At 43.5% G+C, this 13,212-nt stretch overlaps 1 protein-coding gene across 2 annotated transcripts in view; it reads left to right on the top strand.

Annotated features, from left to right (window-relative positions):
- gnsa (glucosamine (N-acetyl)-6-sulfatase a) overlaps positions 1-13,212 on the top strand; it is a 48,008-nt gene that overhangs the window by 24,928 nt on the left and 9,868 nt on the right. Inside the window, exons 14-15 of one of the 2 annotated variants that reach the window (XR_011596738.1) lie at positions 1,644-1,737; positions 4,435-4,573. Coding sequence is in view for 1 of the 2 variants with exons in the window: in XM_070900288.1 (XP_070756389.1) it covers positions 1,644-1,719 (76 nt within the window). In the remaining variant the exon portion in view is untranslated. The remainder of the gene's footprint in view (positions 1-1,643; positions 1,738-4,434; positions 4,574-13,212) is intronic. The other variant, XM_070900288.1, reaches the window with a different exon arrangement.

Below are 13,212 nucleotides of genomic sequence, written 5' to 3'. Positions count from 1 at the left end.
ATTCGGCCATCTATACAGGGGTGGGTAAGGAGTCTGATGAAGCTGTGGCTGATGATCGCAATTGAGGAGGTGCTGAAAGCTTGCTTTAGGTGCCTGGACAAGTAGGTCCCTCTTCAATAAACTTGCAAAGATTGTGGTGGTGTACTATTTTGCCCTGCGAGGAGGGCTCAGGCTGGACTTGCCAGACCTGGGGCCTGCACAACCTGCCTGTCCTGGACTCCACAGATGAAGGTAATCATCTGCACTCAACTTTTCTAACTGTTAAAACCAGTATATTTAAGTTTGAAAACTGAAAGATTAGGTGTTCTAAAGCATGTACAAATAGATTTAATGTTGTATCTGTTTTGTCTTGTAACATGCTGTGTCTCTCTGCTGCCCTTGTGCAGAATCCTATTGTAAACAAGCTTCAAGTTTAACAGATATCCTGGATAAAGTGAATAAATTCAAAAAATCAGCAGATACTAATTGGGCCAAGCTATAGCGCATTTTTTTTTCCCCAAGACCACTATTGTCTCTGATATCCGCAGCAATTTCCTTCCAACTGCAATCCTTGTCTTTAGTATTGGAGTGGAGCCATGGAAAGTGGTAATATGATTATGGAAATTGTGTGGTCTGTACCAAGTAAAATTATTGATGATGTCACAGGTGGCAATCTCTCCAACCCCACATTGTTGTACAAGATGTATATCTTCCAGTAGATTGCTGATGTGGAAAACAATTTCAATACATACTTTGGAAATCCAAATATTCTGTTTGTGCTTTTATTCTGAACTGATGTTGCATGGTGGGTTCCCTAACACTAGAGCTCATCTAATTTGATGCTATGGTTCTGGCAAATGAGTTGGAGCATTAAGTGCTGAAAAAGGCACTCAAACCAATTACAACTGTACATTTTGTGCATTCTGAAGATATCCTGATGTACTGGTTAGGGTAAGGCTGCATGTGTAGCTAAGCAACCATGGTCATCAAATGAGGGAAGACAGTATTAAGTTTTTAAAAAAAGGCTTCTACAAATGAAAAGGAAACCGGAAATCCAATGGAGTGGGAGAGCCTTAAACAATAAAGACATCATGCACCATTACTTTCTTTGTATCCGGAATATGAAAAAAAATTGCAATTGAAAGCTAACAGCAAAAGATATATCTTATGGGAATGGGACCATTAAAGACAGATGCTGACAAAAAAATAAGGAAATGGCAGACTTTGTAGGCATTTTCAGTGGAGGAAGCGGACACAATACCAGCAGTACATGAACCTAAAAATAAATCGGGTGGAGGGGAGAAAATTAATTTAATAAGTTTATTTTCATTTTCTGTACCGTTTTTATAATTAAACTTAAGATAGACAAATCTCCAAGACTTGATGGTTTCTACCCTGGGATATTAAAAGAAATAGATGAGGAAATTGCAGACGTGCAAGTTACAATTTTCCTAAGCTCTTTAGCTTCAACAATTGTGCCTTTGGATTGGGAATTTGCGATTGTAACTCCATTCTATAAGGGAGGGAGAAACTAGGTAACTTTCAGCTGTGAGGAAATGATTGAAATCTGTCATCAGAGCACTTGAACAAGTATCAGCTGATCAAAAAGTTAGCAAGGGTTTGTGGATAATGGAAATGTCTAACTAATCTTGTTGAATTTTTAGGTCACTTTATGGATGTTGTCTATGGATTTTCAGAAGACATCGGATAAGGTGCCACATAAGAGATTATCAAAAATGAAAGTGCATGGAATTGGAGGTAACTTTGTGATGGGTGCTGGTAATTGGTTGGGGGAAGAAGACAGAGCAGAGATAAAAAGGATGCATTTTATTTGTACTAACTGAAAGATGGTCATTTCTCTGATTGGGTCTCCATTATCACATAACCTATTGCTGATTGGTGGCGTTGGAGGATAAGCCACATCCTGAAGTTCCTCTGGAATACGTAATGAACCACCCAGCCCAAGTTCTGACCAAGTTTCCAATTTGTAATTCGATCCATTTTGACTTCAGAAGCCAGAAGATAGATCTCCCCAAAAGCCACCAAGTTCCAGCCAACGTCCCTTACTCCAGCGTAAGTGCATGACCTTACCCCCTCGCCCCCCCCCCCCGCCACATTGATGGGGCATTCTGTGCGGATTGTTAACCGGTTTATTGGGTATGAAGTGAATAATGACCGTGTCGTGACTTCTAGATTTCATTGATGTCCCTTGTAACACATGCACCAGAGGGTTGGAGAACATGATCTGTCTTCCCTGAGTGTTCTCTCCTCCCGCCCCCCCCCCCCCCCCCCAGGCTCTCTCACCGTCCAAACCCACGTTCGTTCTCTCCCGTGTCTCTCCCCTCACGGAGCACTTTACAGTGTCGCTTGACTCATCACTCAAACTGGCGCTGAATGAGAAACGAACTGCTCCTGGTCGACCCACTTCTTTCCCTCCCCACCGCCCTGCTTCTAAAGAAATAAAGGAAAGTATCCAATTAAAACCAAGGGCATACAAAGTGGCCAAAACTAGTGGGTGGACAGAAGATTGGGAAGCTTTTAAAAGCCAGCAAAGAATGACTAAAAAAATGATTAAGAAAGGGAAGATAGACTACGAAAGTAAACCAGCTTGAAATATAACAGATAACAAGAGTTTCTAATAGGAAAATAAAAAGAAAGAGTGGCTAAAGTAAATGTTGGTCCCTTAGAGTACGATAGCGGGGAATTAGTAATGGGGAACGTGGAGATGGCAGAAACTCTGAACAAATATTTTGTATCAGTCTTTACTGTAGCGGACACAAACAATATCCCAACAGTGGATAGTCAAGGGGCTATGGTGTGGGGGGGTGGGGGAGGAACTTAACACAATCACTGAGGAGATGGTACTCCGTAAGATAATGGGACTAAAGGCAAATGAAATCCCCTTGACCTTATGGCTTGCATCCTAGGGTCTTAAGAGGAAAAAGCAGCAGAGATAGTGGGTGCATTGGTTGTAATTTACCAAAATTCCCTGGATTCTGGGGAGGTCCCAGCAGATTGGAAAACTGCAAATGTAATGCCCCTATTTAAAAAAGGAGGCAGACAAAAAGCAGGAAACTATAGACCAGTTAGCCTAACATCTGTGGTTAGGAAAATGTTGGAGTCCATTATTAAAGAAGCAGTAGCAGGACATTTGGAAAAGCATAATTCGGTCAGGTAGAGTCAGCATGGATTTCTGAAGGGGAAGTCATGTTTGACAAATTTGCTGGAATTCTTTGAGAATGTAACCAACAGGGTGGATAAAGGGGAACCAGTGGATGTGTATTTGGACTTTCAGAAGGCATTTGACAAGGTGCCACTTAAAGGTTACTGCGCAAGATAAAAGTTCACGGGGTTGGGGGTAATATATTAGCATGGATAGAGGATTGGCTAACTAACAGAAAACAGAGTCAGGATAAATGGTTCATTCTCTGGTTGGCAATCAGTAACTATTTACAATATATATTAATGAATTAGAAGAAAGGACCAAGTGTAATACAGCCAAGTTTACTGACGATACAAAGATGGGAGGGAAAGCAATGTGTGAGGAGGACACAAAATCTGCAAAAGGACATAGACAGGCTAAGTGAGTGGGCAAACATTTGGCAGATGAAGTATAATGTTGGAAAGTGTGAGGTCTTGCACTTAGGCAGAAAAAAAATCAAAGAGCAAGTTATTATTTAAATGGAGAAAAATTGCAAAGTGCTGCAGTACAGCGGGACCTGGGGGTACTTGTGCATGAACCACAAAAGGATAGTATGCAGGTACAGCAAGTGATCAGGAAGGCCAATGGAATCTTGTCCTTTATTGCAAAGGGAATGGAGTATAAAAGCAGGGAAGTCTTGCTACAGTTATACAGGGTATTGGTGAAGCCACACCTGGAATACTGCGTACAGTTTTGGTTTCTATATTTACGAAAGGATATACTAGCTTTGGAGGCAGTTCAGAGAAGGTTCACTAGTTGATTCCAGAGATGAGGGGGTTGACTTATGAGGAAAGGTTGAGGCGGTTGGGCCTCTACTCATTGGAATTCAGAAGAATGAGAGGTGATCTTATCGGAACGTATAAGATTATGAAGGGGCTTGACAAGGTGGATACAGAGAGGATGTTTCCACTGATGGGGGAGACTAGAACTAGGGGGCATAATCTTAGACTAAGGGGCTGCCCATTTTAAAACTGAGATAAGGAGGAATTTCTTCCCTCAGGGTTATAAATCTGGAATTCGATGCCTCCGAGAGATGTGGAAGCCGGGACAGTGAATAAATTTGAGAGCGATAGACAGCTTCTTAACCGATAAGGGGTTATGGGGAGCGGACAGGGAAGTGGTCCTGAGTCCATGATCGTATTAAATGGCGGAGCAGGCTCGGGGGGCCGTATGGCCTATTCGTACTATTTCTTATGTTATGTTCTCTCTCTCCCCGTCACCCGCACTCTTCATTCAAACTGCCGCTTTGAAAGGAATTGGTCTTGGCCGCTCGCAGCCTGATCGGAGGATGATCGGAGACTCGGTCAACACAGTGGAGGCAACGTGGTGTTCGGGGCCGGGTCTGGTTCTGGTTTCGGGCAGCGGGCGAGGAGGACGCATGCGTAGAAAAGGGTTAGTGGAAATTGCAGTGAAGAGGGGGAGGGCAGAGTCGGAGACTATTTGTCCTAACACTTGCTTCTGCGCATGCGGAACTGGTCTTTGCTCGGGATTTGTACTGGGACCTCAGCTTTTCTTCTTTTATGTTATGGATGAAGAAATAGTTATATATCCAAGTTTGTGGATGACACTAACTTAAACGATGTAACTCTTGAGAAATTCTTTGAGGATGTAACGAGCAGGCTGGATAAAGGGGAACCAGTTGATGTCATATATTTGGATTTCCAGAAGGCATTCGATAAGGTGCCACATAAAAGGATATTGCACAAGAGCTCATCAGGTTGGGGATAATATATTAGCATGGATAGAGGATTGGCTAACAGAAAACAGGATAAATGGGTAATTTTCAGGTTGGCAAACTAACTAGTCGGGTGTGACAGGGATCAGTGCTGGGGCCTCAACTATTTACAATCTATATTAATGACTTGGATATAGGAATCGAGTGTAATGTAGCCAAATTTGCTGATGATACAAAGATAGGCGGGAAAGCAAGTTGTGAGGGGGACACAAAAATAATCTGCAAAGGGATATAGGTAGGCTAAGTGAATGGCAAAAGTTCGGCAGATGGAGTATAATGTGGGAAAATGTGAGGTTACCCACTTTGGTAGGAATAATTTTTTAAAAAAAGCAAATTATTATTTAAATACTAATAACTTTATGTATATAGCACCTTTAACATAGTATAACGTGCCAAGGGGCTTCACAGCAGTGTTAAGACAAAACAGATCATTTTGACACCGAGTCACAAAAGAAGAAATTAAGGCAGATGAACAAAAACTTGGTTAAAGAGGTAGATTTTAAGGAGCGTATTAAAGGATGAAAGACGGGTGGAGAGGTTTAGGGAGGAAGTTCCCGAGCTTAGGGCCCAAACAGCTGAAGGCACGTCCATCGATCGTTGAGATGTTATAATGGGGAGAGATTACAAAATGCTGCGGTAGACGGATCTAGGGATCCTTGAACATGAAACACAAAGTTAGCATGCAGGTACAGCAAGTAATTAGGAAGGCAAATGGAATGTTGGCCTTTATTGCAAGGGGGATGAAATATAAAAATAGGGAAGTCCTGCTTTGAGTGCTGTTGAGGGGGATGACTCATCAGGGGAGGGCAGCAGCAGCCAAGTTCATGGCACCATGGCTGGCTCTGCTGCACAGGAGGGCAAGAAAAAGAGTGGGAGAGCGATAGTGATAGGGGATTCAATTGTGAGGGGAATAGATAGGCGTTTCTGCGGCCGCAACCGAGACTCCAGGATGGTATGTTGCCTCCCTGGTGCAAGGGTCAAGGATGTCTCGGAGCGGGTGCAGGACATTCTGAAATGGGAGGGAGAACAGCCAGTTGTCGTGGTGCACATTGGTACCAACGACATAGGTAAAAAAAGGGATGAGGTCCTACGAAACGAATTTTAGGAGCTAAATTAAAAAGTAGGACCTCAAAAGTAGTAATCTCGGGATTGCTACCAGTGCCACGTGATAGTCAGAGTAGGAATCGCAGGATAGCGCAGATGAATACATGGCTTGAGCAGTGGGTGCAGCAGGGAGGGATTCAAATTCCTGGGGCATTGGGACCGGTTCTGGGGGAGGTGGGACCAGTACAAACTGGACGGTCTGCACCTGGGCAGGACCGGAACCAATGTCCTAGGGGGAGTGTTTGCTAGTGCTGTTGGGGAGGATTTAAACTAATATGGCAGGGGGATGGGAACCAATGCAGGGAGACAGAGGGAAACAAAAAGGAGACAAAAGCAAAAGACAGAAAGGAGATGAGGAAAAGTGGAGGGCAGAGAAACCCAAGGCAAAGAACAAAAAGGGCCACTGTACAGCAAAATTCTAAAAGGACAAAGGGTGTTAATAAAACAAGCCTGAAGGCTTTGTGTCTTAATGCAAGGAGTATCCGCAATAAGGTGGATGAATTAATTGTGCAAATAGATGTTAACAAATATGATGTGATTGGGATTACGGAGACGTGGCTCCAGGATGATCAGGGCTGGGAACTCAACATTCACGGGTATTCAACATTCAGGAAGGATAGAATAAAAGGAAAAGGAGGTGGGGTAGCATTGCTGGTTAAAGAGGAGATTAATGCAATAGTTAGGAAAGACATTAGCTTGGATGATGTGGAATCTATATGGGTAGAGCTGCAGAACACCAAAGGGCAAAAAACGTTAGTAGGAGTTGTGTACAGACCTCCAAACAGTAATAGGGATGTTGGGGAGGGCATCAAACAGGAAATTAGGGGTGCATGCAATAAAGGTGTAGCAGTTATAATGGGTGACTTTAATATGCACATAGATTGGGCTAGCCAAACTGGAAGCAATACGGTGGAGGAGGATTTCCTGGAGTGCATAAGGGATGGTTTTCTAGACCAATATGTTGAGGAACCAACTAGGGGGGAGGCCATCTTAGACTGGGTGTTGTGTAATGAGAGAGGATTAATTAGCAATCTCATTGTGCGAGGCCCCTTGGGGAAGAGTGACCATAATATGGTGGAATTCTGCATTAGGATGGAGAATGAAACAGTAATTTCAGAGACCATGGTCCAGAACTTAAAGAAGGGTAACTTTGAAGGTATGAGGCGTGAATTGGCTAGGATAGATTGGCGAATGATACTTAGGGGGTTGACTGTGGATGGGCAATGGCAGACATTTAGAGACCGCATGGATGAATTACAACAATTATACATTCCTGTCTGGCGTAAAAATAAAAAAGGGAAGGTGGCTCAACCGTGGCTATCTAGGGAAATCAGGGATAGTATTAAAGCCAAGGAAGTGGCATACAAATTGGCCAGAAATAGCAGCGAACCTGGGGACTGGGAGAAATTTAGAACTCAGCAGAGGAGGACAAAGGGTTTGATTAGGGCAGGGAAAATGGAGTACGAGAAGAAGCTTGCAGGGAACATTAAGGCGGATTGCAAAAGTTTCTATAGGTATGTAAAGAGAAAAAGGTTGGTGAAGACAAACGTAGGTCCCCTGCAGTCAGAATCAGGGGAAGTCATAACGGGGAACAAAGAAATGGCAGACCAATTGAACAAGTACTTTGGTTCTGTATTCACTAAGGAGGATACAAACAACCTTCCGGATATAAAAGGGGTCAGAGAGTCTAGTAAGGAGGGGGAACTGAGGGAAATCTTTATTAGTCGGGAAATTGTGTTGGGGAAATTGATAGGATTGAAGGCCGATAAATCCCCAGGGCCTGATGGACTGCATCCTAGAGTACTTAAGGAGGTGGCCTTGGAAATAGCGGATGCATTGACAGTCATTTTCCAACATTCCATTGACTCTGGATCAGTTCCTATGAAGTGGAGGGTAGCCAATGTAACCCCACTTTTTAAAAAAGGAGGGAGAGAGAAAACAGGGAATTATAGACCGGTCAGCCTGACCTCAGTAGTGGGTAAAATGATGGAATCAATTATTAAGGATGTCATAGCAGTGCATCTGGAAAATGGTGACATGATAGGTCCAAGTCAGCATGGATTTGTGAAAGGGAAATCATGCTTGACAAATCTTCTGGAATTTTTTGAGGATGTTTCCAGTAAAGTGGACAAAGGAGAACCAGTTGATGTGGTATATTTGGACTTTCAGAAGGCTTTCGACAAGGTCCCACACAGGAGATTAATGTGCAAAGTTAAAGCACATGGGATTGGGGGTAGTGTGCTGACGTGGATTGAGAACTGGTTGTCAGACAGGAAGCAAAGAGTAGGAGTAAACGGGTACTTTTCAGAATGGCAGGCAGTGACTAGTGGAGTGCCGCAAGGTTCTGTGCTGGGGCCCCAGCTGTTTACATTGTACATTAATGATTTAGACGAGGGGATTAAATGCAGTATCTCCAAATTTGCGGATGTTACTAAGTTGGGTGGCAGTGTGAGCTGCGAGGAGGATGCTATTAGGCTGCAGAGTGACTTGGATAGGTTAGGTGAGTGGGCAAATGCATGGCAGATGAAGTATAATGTGGATAAATGTGAGGTTATCCACTTTGGTGGTAAAAACAGAGAGACAGACTATTATCTGAATGGTGACAGATTAGGAAAAGGGAAGGTGCAACGAGACCTGGGTGTCATGGTACATCAGTCATTGAAGGTTAGCATGCAGGTACAGCAGGCGGTTAAGAAAGCAAATGGCATGTTGGCCTTCATAGCGAGGGGATTTGAATACAGGGGCAGGGAGGTGTTGCTACAGTTGTACAGGGCCTTGGTGAGGCCACACCTGGAGTATTGTGTACAGTTTTGGTCTCCTAACTTGAGGAAGGACATTCTTGCTATTGAGGGAGTGCAGCGAAGGTTCACCAGACTGATTCCCGGGATGGCGGGACTGACCTATCAAGAAAGATTGGATCAATTGGGCTTGTATTCACTGGAGTTCAGAGGAATGAGAGGGGACCTCATAGAAACGTTTAAAATTCTGACGGGTTTAGACAGGTTAGATGCAGAAAGAATGTTCCCAATGTTGGGGAAGTCCAGAACCAGGGGTCACAGTCTGAGGATAAGGGGTAAGCCATTTAGGACCGAGATGAGGAGAAACTTCTTCACCCAGAGAGTGGTGAACCTGTGGAATTCTCTACCACAGAAAGTAGTTGAGGCCAATTCACTAAATATATTCAAAAGGGAGTTAGATGAAGTCCTTACTACTCGGGGGATCAAGGGTTATGGCGAGAAAGCAGGAAGGGGGTACTGAAGTTTCATGTTCAGCCATGAACTCATTGAATGGCGGTGCAGGCTAGAAGGGCTGAATGGCCTGCTCCTGCACCTATTTTCTATGTTTCTATGTTTCTACAACTGTAAGGGTGTTGGTGAGACTACACCTGGAGTACTGTGTACAGTTTTGGTCTCAATTAAGGAGGGATTGGAGGCAATTCAGAGAAAGTTCATGAGGTTGATTCCTGAGATGAAGGGATTGTCTTATGAAGAAAGGTTGAGCAGGTTTGGCCTATACTCACTGGGGTTTAGAAGAATGAGAGGTGATCTTATTGAAACGTATAAGATTCTGAGGGGGCTTGACCGAGTAGATGCAGAGAGGATGTTGCCCCTGGTGGGGGAATCTAGAACTAGGGAGCATAGTTTCAGAATAAGAGGTCACTCATTTAAAATGGAAATGAGGAGGAATTTCTTCTGAGGGTCGTGAATCTTTGGAATTCTCTACACCAGCACACTCGCCTCAGTCATAAGGTTGTGGGTTCAAGTCCCACTCCAGGGACTTGAGCACATGAATCTAGGCTGACACTCCAGTGCAGTGCTGAGGGAGTGCTGCACTGTCGGAGGTGCCATTTTTCGGATGAGGCATTAAACCGAGGCCCCGTCTTCTGTCTCAGGTGGACATAAAAGATCCCATGGCACTATTTCAAAGAATAGCATAGATATCCCGGTGTCCTGGCCAATATCTATCCCTCAATCAACAACAAAAACAGTTTATCTGGTCATTATCATAGTGCTATCTGTGAGAGCTTGCTGTGTGCAAATTGGCTGCCATGTTTCCCACATTACAACAGCGACTACACTCCAAAAGTACTTAATTGGCTATAAAGTGCTTTGAGATGTCCTGTGGTCGTGAAAGGCGCAATATAAATGCAAATCTTAAGAGGGTTGGAATTCAAAATTGCTTCAGTAGGACCGAGCCATAGTCAAACGCCATCTGGAGTACTGCATTCAGTTTTGGGCACTGGACTTCGGGAAAAATATATTGGCCTTGTAGGGGTTACAGTGTAGATTCAGCAGAATGATAGCAAGCCTCAAAGGGTTAAATATGCAGATAGGTCACATAAACTTGGTTTGTATTCTCTTGAGTTTATAAAGTTGAGAGGTGACCGAATCAAGATGTTTAAACGATGTACTGCCAATGACCAAAGACCGAATCAAGATGTTTAAACGATGTACTGCCAATGACCAAAAGCTGCACAAATGTGTACTGTGCATTAATCTGGAACCGGTAGCATGATGTTTCTGTTTTTTTTTTTTTTACACGAGCCCACTCACTCCCCAGCATTCCCTCCCCAAATTTTTTTTTTAACGAGCCTGCTCCCATGATGAACCTGAAGCGCACATGCGCAGAATGCTTCCAGTTCGTTGGCAATAGTCGTGTCCTTATCATTAGGGATTTGGTAGGGAAGACACAAACTATTTCCTCTGGTGGGGGAATCCAGATCAAGTGGGTGGAATCTTAAAATTCGAGCTATGCCAGTTAGGAGTGAAATTGGGAAACATTTTTCACACAAAGGGTACTGGAAATCTAGAACTTTCTTCCATCAAAAGACTGTAGATGTTGGGTCAGTTGAAATTTTGAAGACTGAGATTGATAGTCTTTTTGTTAGGGAAGGTTATCAATACATACGGTTCAAAGGCAAGTAACTGGAGTTGAAGAACAGATCAGCCATAATCTATTAGAATGGTGGAATAGACACGAGGGAGCTGAATGGCCTACTCTTGCTCCTATACCTACATTGGCTCCCAGTTGAACAATGCCTCGATTTCAAAATTCTCATCTTTATTTACAAATCACTCCATGGATTTGCCCCTCCCTATCTCTGTAATCTTTTTCAGCCTCACAATCCCACAAAATATCTACGCTCCTCAAATTCTGACCTCTTGAATACTCCTCATTATATAACTGCTAAGCCTTTAGCTGCCTGGGCCCTAAGCTCTGAAACTCCCTCCATAAATCTCTTCTCCTCTCTACCTCTCTTTCCTCCGTTAAGACACTCGTTAAAACTTACCTATTGCAGGAAGGGCCATTTTATGCTCTTATACTTAACTGGTTCGCTCAAGTGAGGTGTATCAACTAAAAGCATCTCACTCTTGCTGGCCAGAGTGCCCTCACTGTACTTGCTTAGTGCTCAGGCTTCTTCCAGCACCCAGAGTGCCATTGTACATATTCGTAGACATGTAAGTACTTACATAATATATTCCACACAGTGCACAGTGGGGCACTTTGAGTTTCAGAAGAAATTGAGTGCCCAGTGTGTTTGGCAACTCTAATCTGGCCATGCATGTATTAACTGTGCATACCAGCACAAGTTTCTCATCCCAAGGGGTCCAACTTAGGCCAGTAAGTAGACAAAACAAGTATGCTTTGAACAGATGGGACTGAGCAAAGTGTTTTCAACAGAATTAATGTTGTCATTTTTGGTTTCAAATCCAAATTCTTAAAAAAAAACTCATGGCTGATGAACCCTTGGAGTGAGTGGAAGTAAGAGGAGCCCTCAGCCCCCATGGCTCACTGAAACTCCTCTGAGACTCTTTACTGCCCAGATTTCATTCCAGCAGATCACTGAACCACCATTCCTGTCTTACAACAACTGCTCGTATTTATATCGTGCCTTTAACATAGTAAAATGTCCCAGGGGCTTCTCAGAAGCGTTATCAAACAAAATTTGACATGGAGCCATGCAAGGAGAAATTAGGGCCGATAAACAAAGGCTTGGTCAAAGAGGTAGATTTTAAGGAGTGTCTTAAAGGAGGTAAGAGAGGTAGAGAGGAGGAGAGATTTAGGGAGGGAATTCCAGAGATTAGGGCCTAGGCAGCTGAAGGCACGGCCACCAATGGTTGAGCAATTAAAATCAGGCTGCTCAAGAGGCCAGAATTAGAGGAGCACAGCTATCTCGGAGGGTTCTGGGGCTGGAGGAGATTACAGAGATAGGGAGGGGCAAGGCCATGGAGAGATGTGAAAACATGGATGAGAATTTTTAAGTTGAGGCGTTGTTCAACCGGGAGCCAATGTGGGTCAGCGAGCATAGGGGTGATGGGTGAATGGGACTTGGAGCGAGTTAGGACACAGGCAGCCGAGTTTTGAATGATCTCAAATTTATGTAGGGTAGAATGTGGGAGGCCAGCCAGGAGTGCGTTGGAGTAGTCAAGTCTAGAGAGTTTCAGCAGCAGATGAGCTGAGGCAGGGACGGAGTCGGGTGATGTTAAAGGTGGAAATAAACGGACCTAGTTATGGCATGAATATGTGGTCAGATGTTCATTTCTGGGTCAAATACGAAACCAAAGTTGCAAATTTATCTCCCCTCTGCCAAGTGTTGGATTAATAACCAACAATGCTTCCATGTTCCAGGAAGTGTTTAAATTTTGCTCATTCCAATAAAATGTGGAGGGGAAAAACAAAGAATGAAAGAAATAAAAATCAATGGTTGGATGGAATCCAGATTCAAACCAGATTTCAATTTTACTTCTCAAGCTGCCAGTTTCCTTGCAGTATGACCTACTTAAACTGCTGAATTAACTTGAATAATTTTATTCAACAAGGCCAATTGAGAAACTAAAAGGCAAAAGGACTGCTAATATTACCTTGGTAACTCCTGCCAAGTTGCTTAAGCTAATGGAATTGCTGCAGTACAAAGTGAATGCAGATGAGAAAAGTGAAAATAAATAGCTTTAAAATAGGGCAGGTTAGTAGGTAAATATCACAATCACCTTCCAGGCCCCAGACTATCTGTGGATAATATGTCTTTAATACTCTTATGAATGACTCCACAAGGTCTAGTATTGTACTTGAGCTGTTGTGACCTTAGTCCCATTTATTGTAACTCCAGAGTGAGGCACAAGCATAGAAATATAGAAACATAGAAAGTAGGTGCAGGAGCAGGCCATTCGGCCCTTCGAGCCTGCACCACCAT

This window comes from Pristiophorus japonicus, chromosome 15, assembly GCF_044704955.1.
Source record: "Pristiophorus japonicus isolate sPriJap1 chromosome 15, sPriJap1.hap1, whole genome shotgun sequence".
NCBI lineage: Eukaryota > Metazoa > Chordata > Chondrichthyes > Pristiophoridae > Pristiophorus > Pristiophorus japonicus.
The sequence above is the reverse complement of the archived record's forward strand: the minus strand, read 5'-3'. Positions and strand labels throughout refer to the sequence as shown.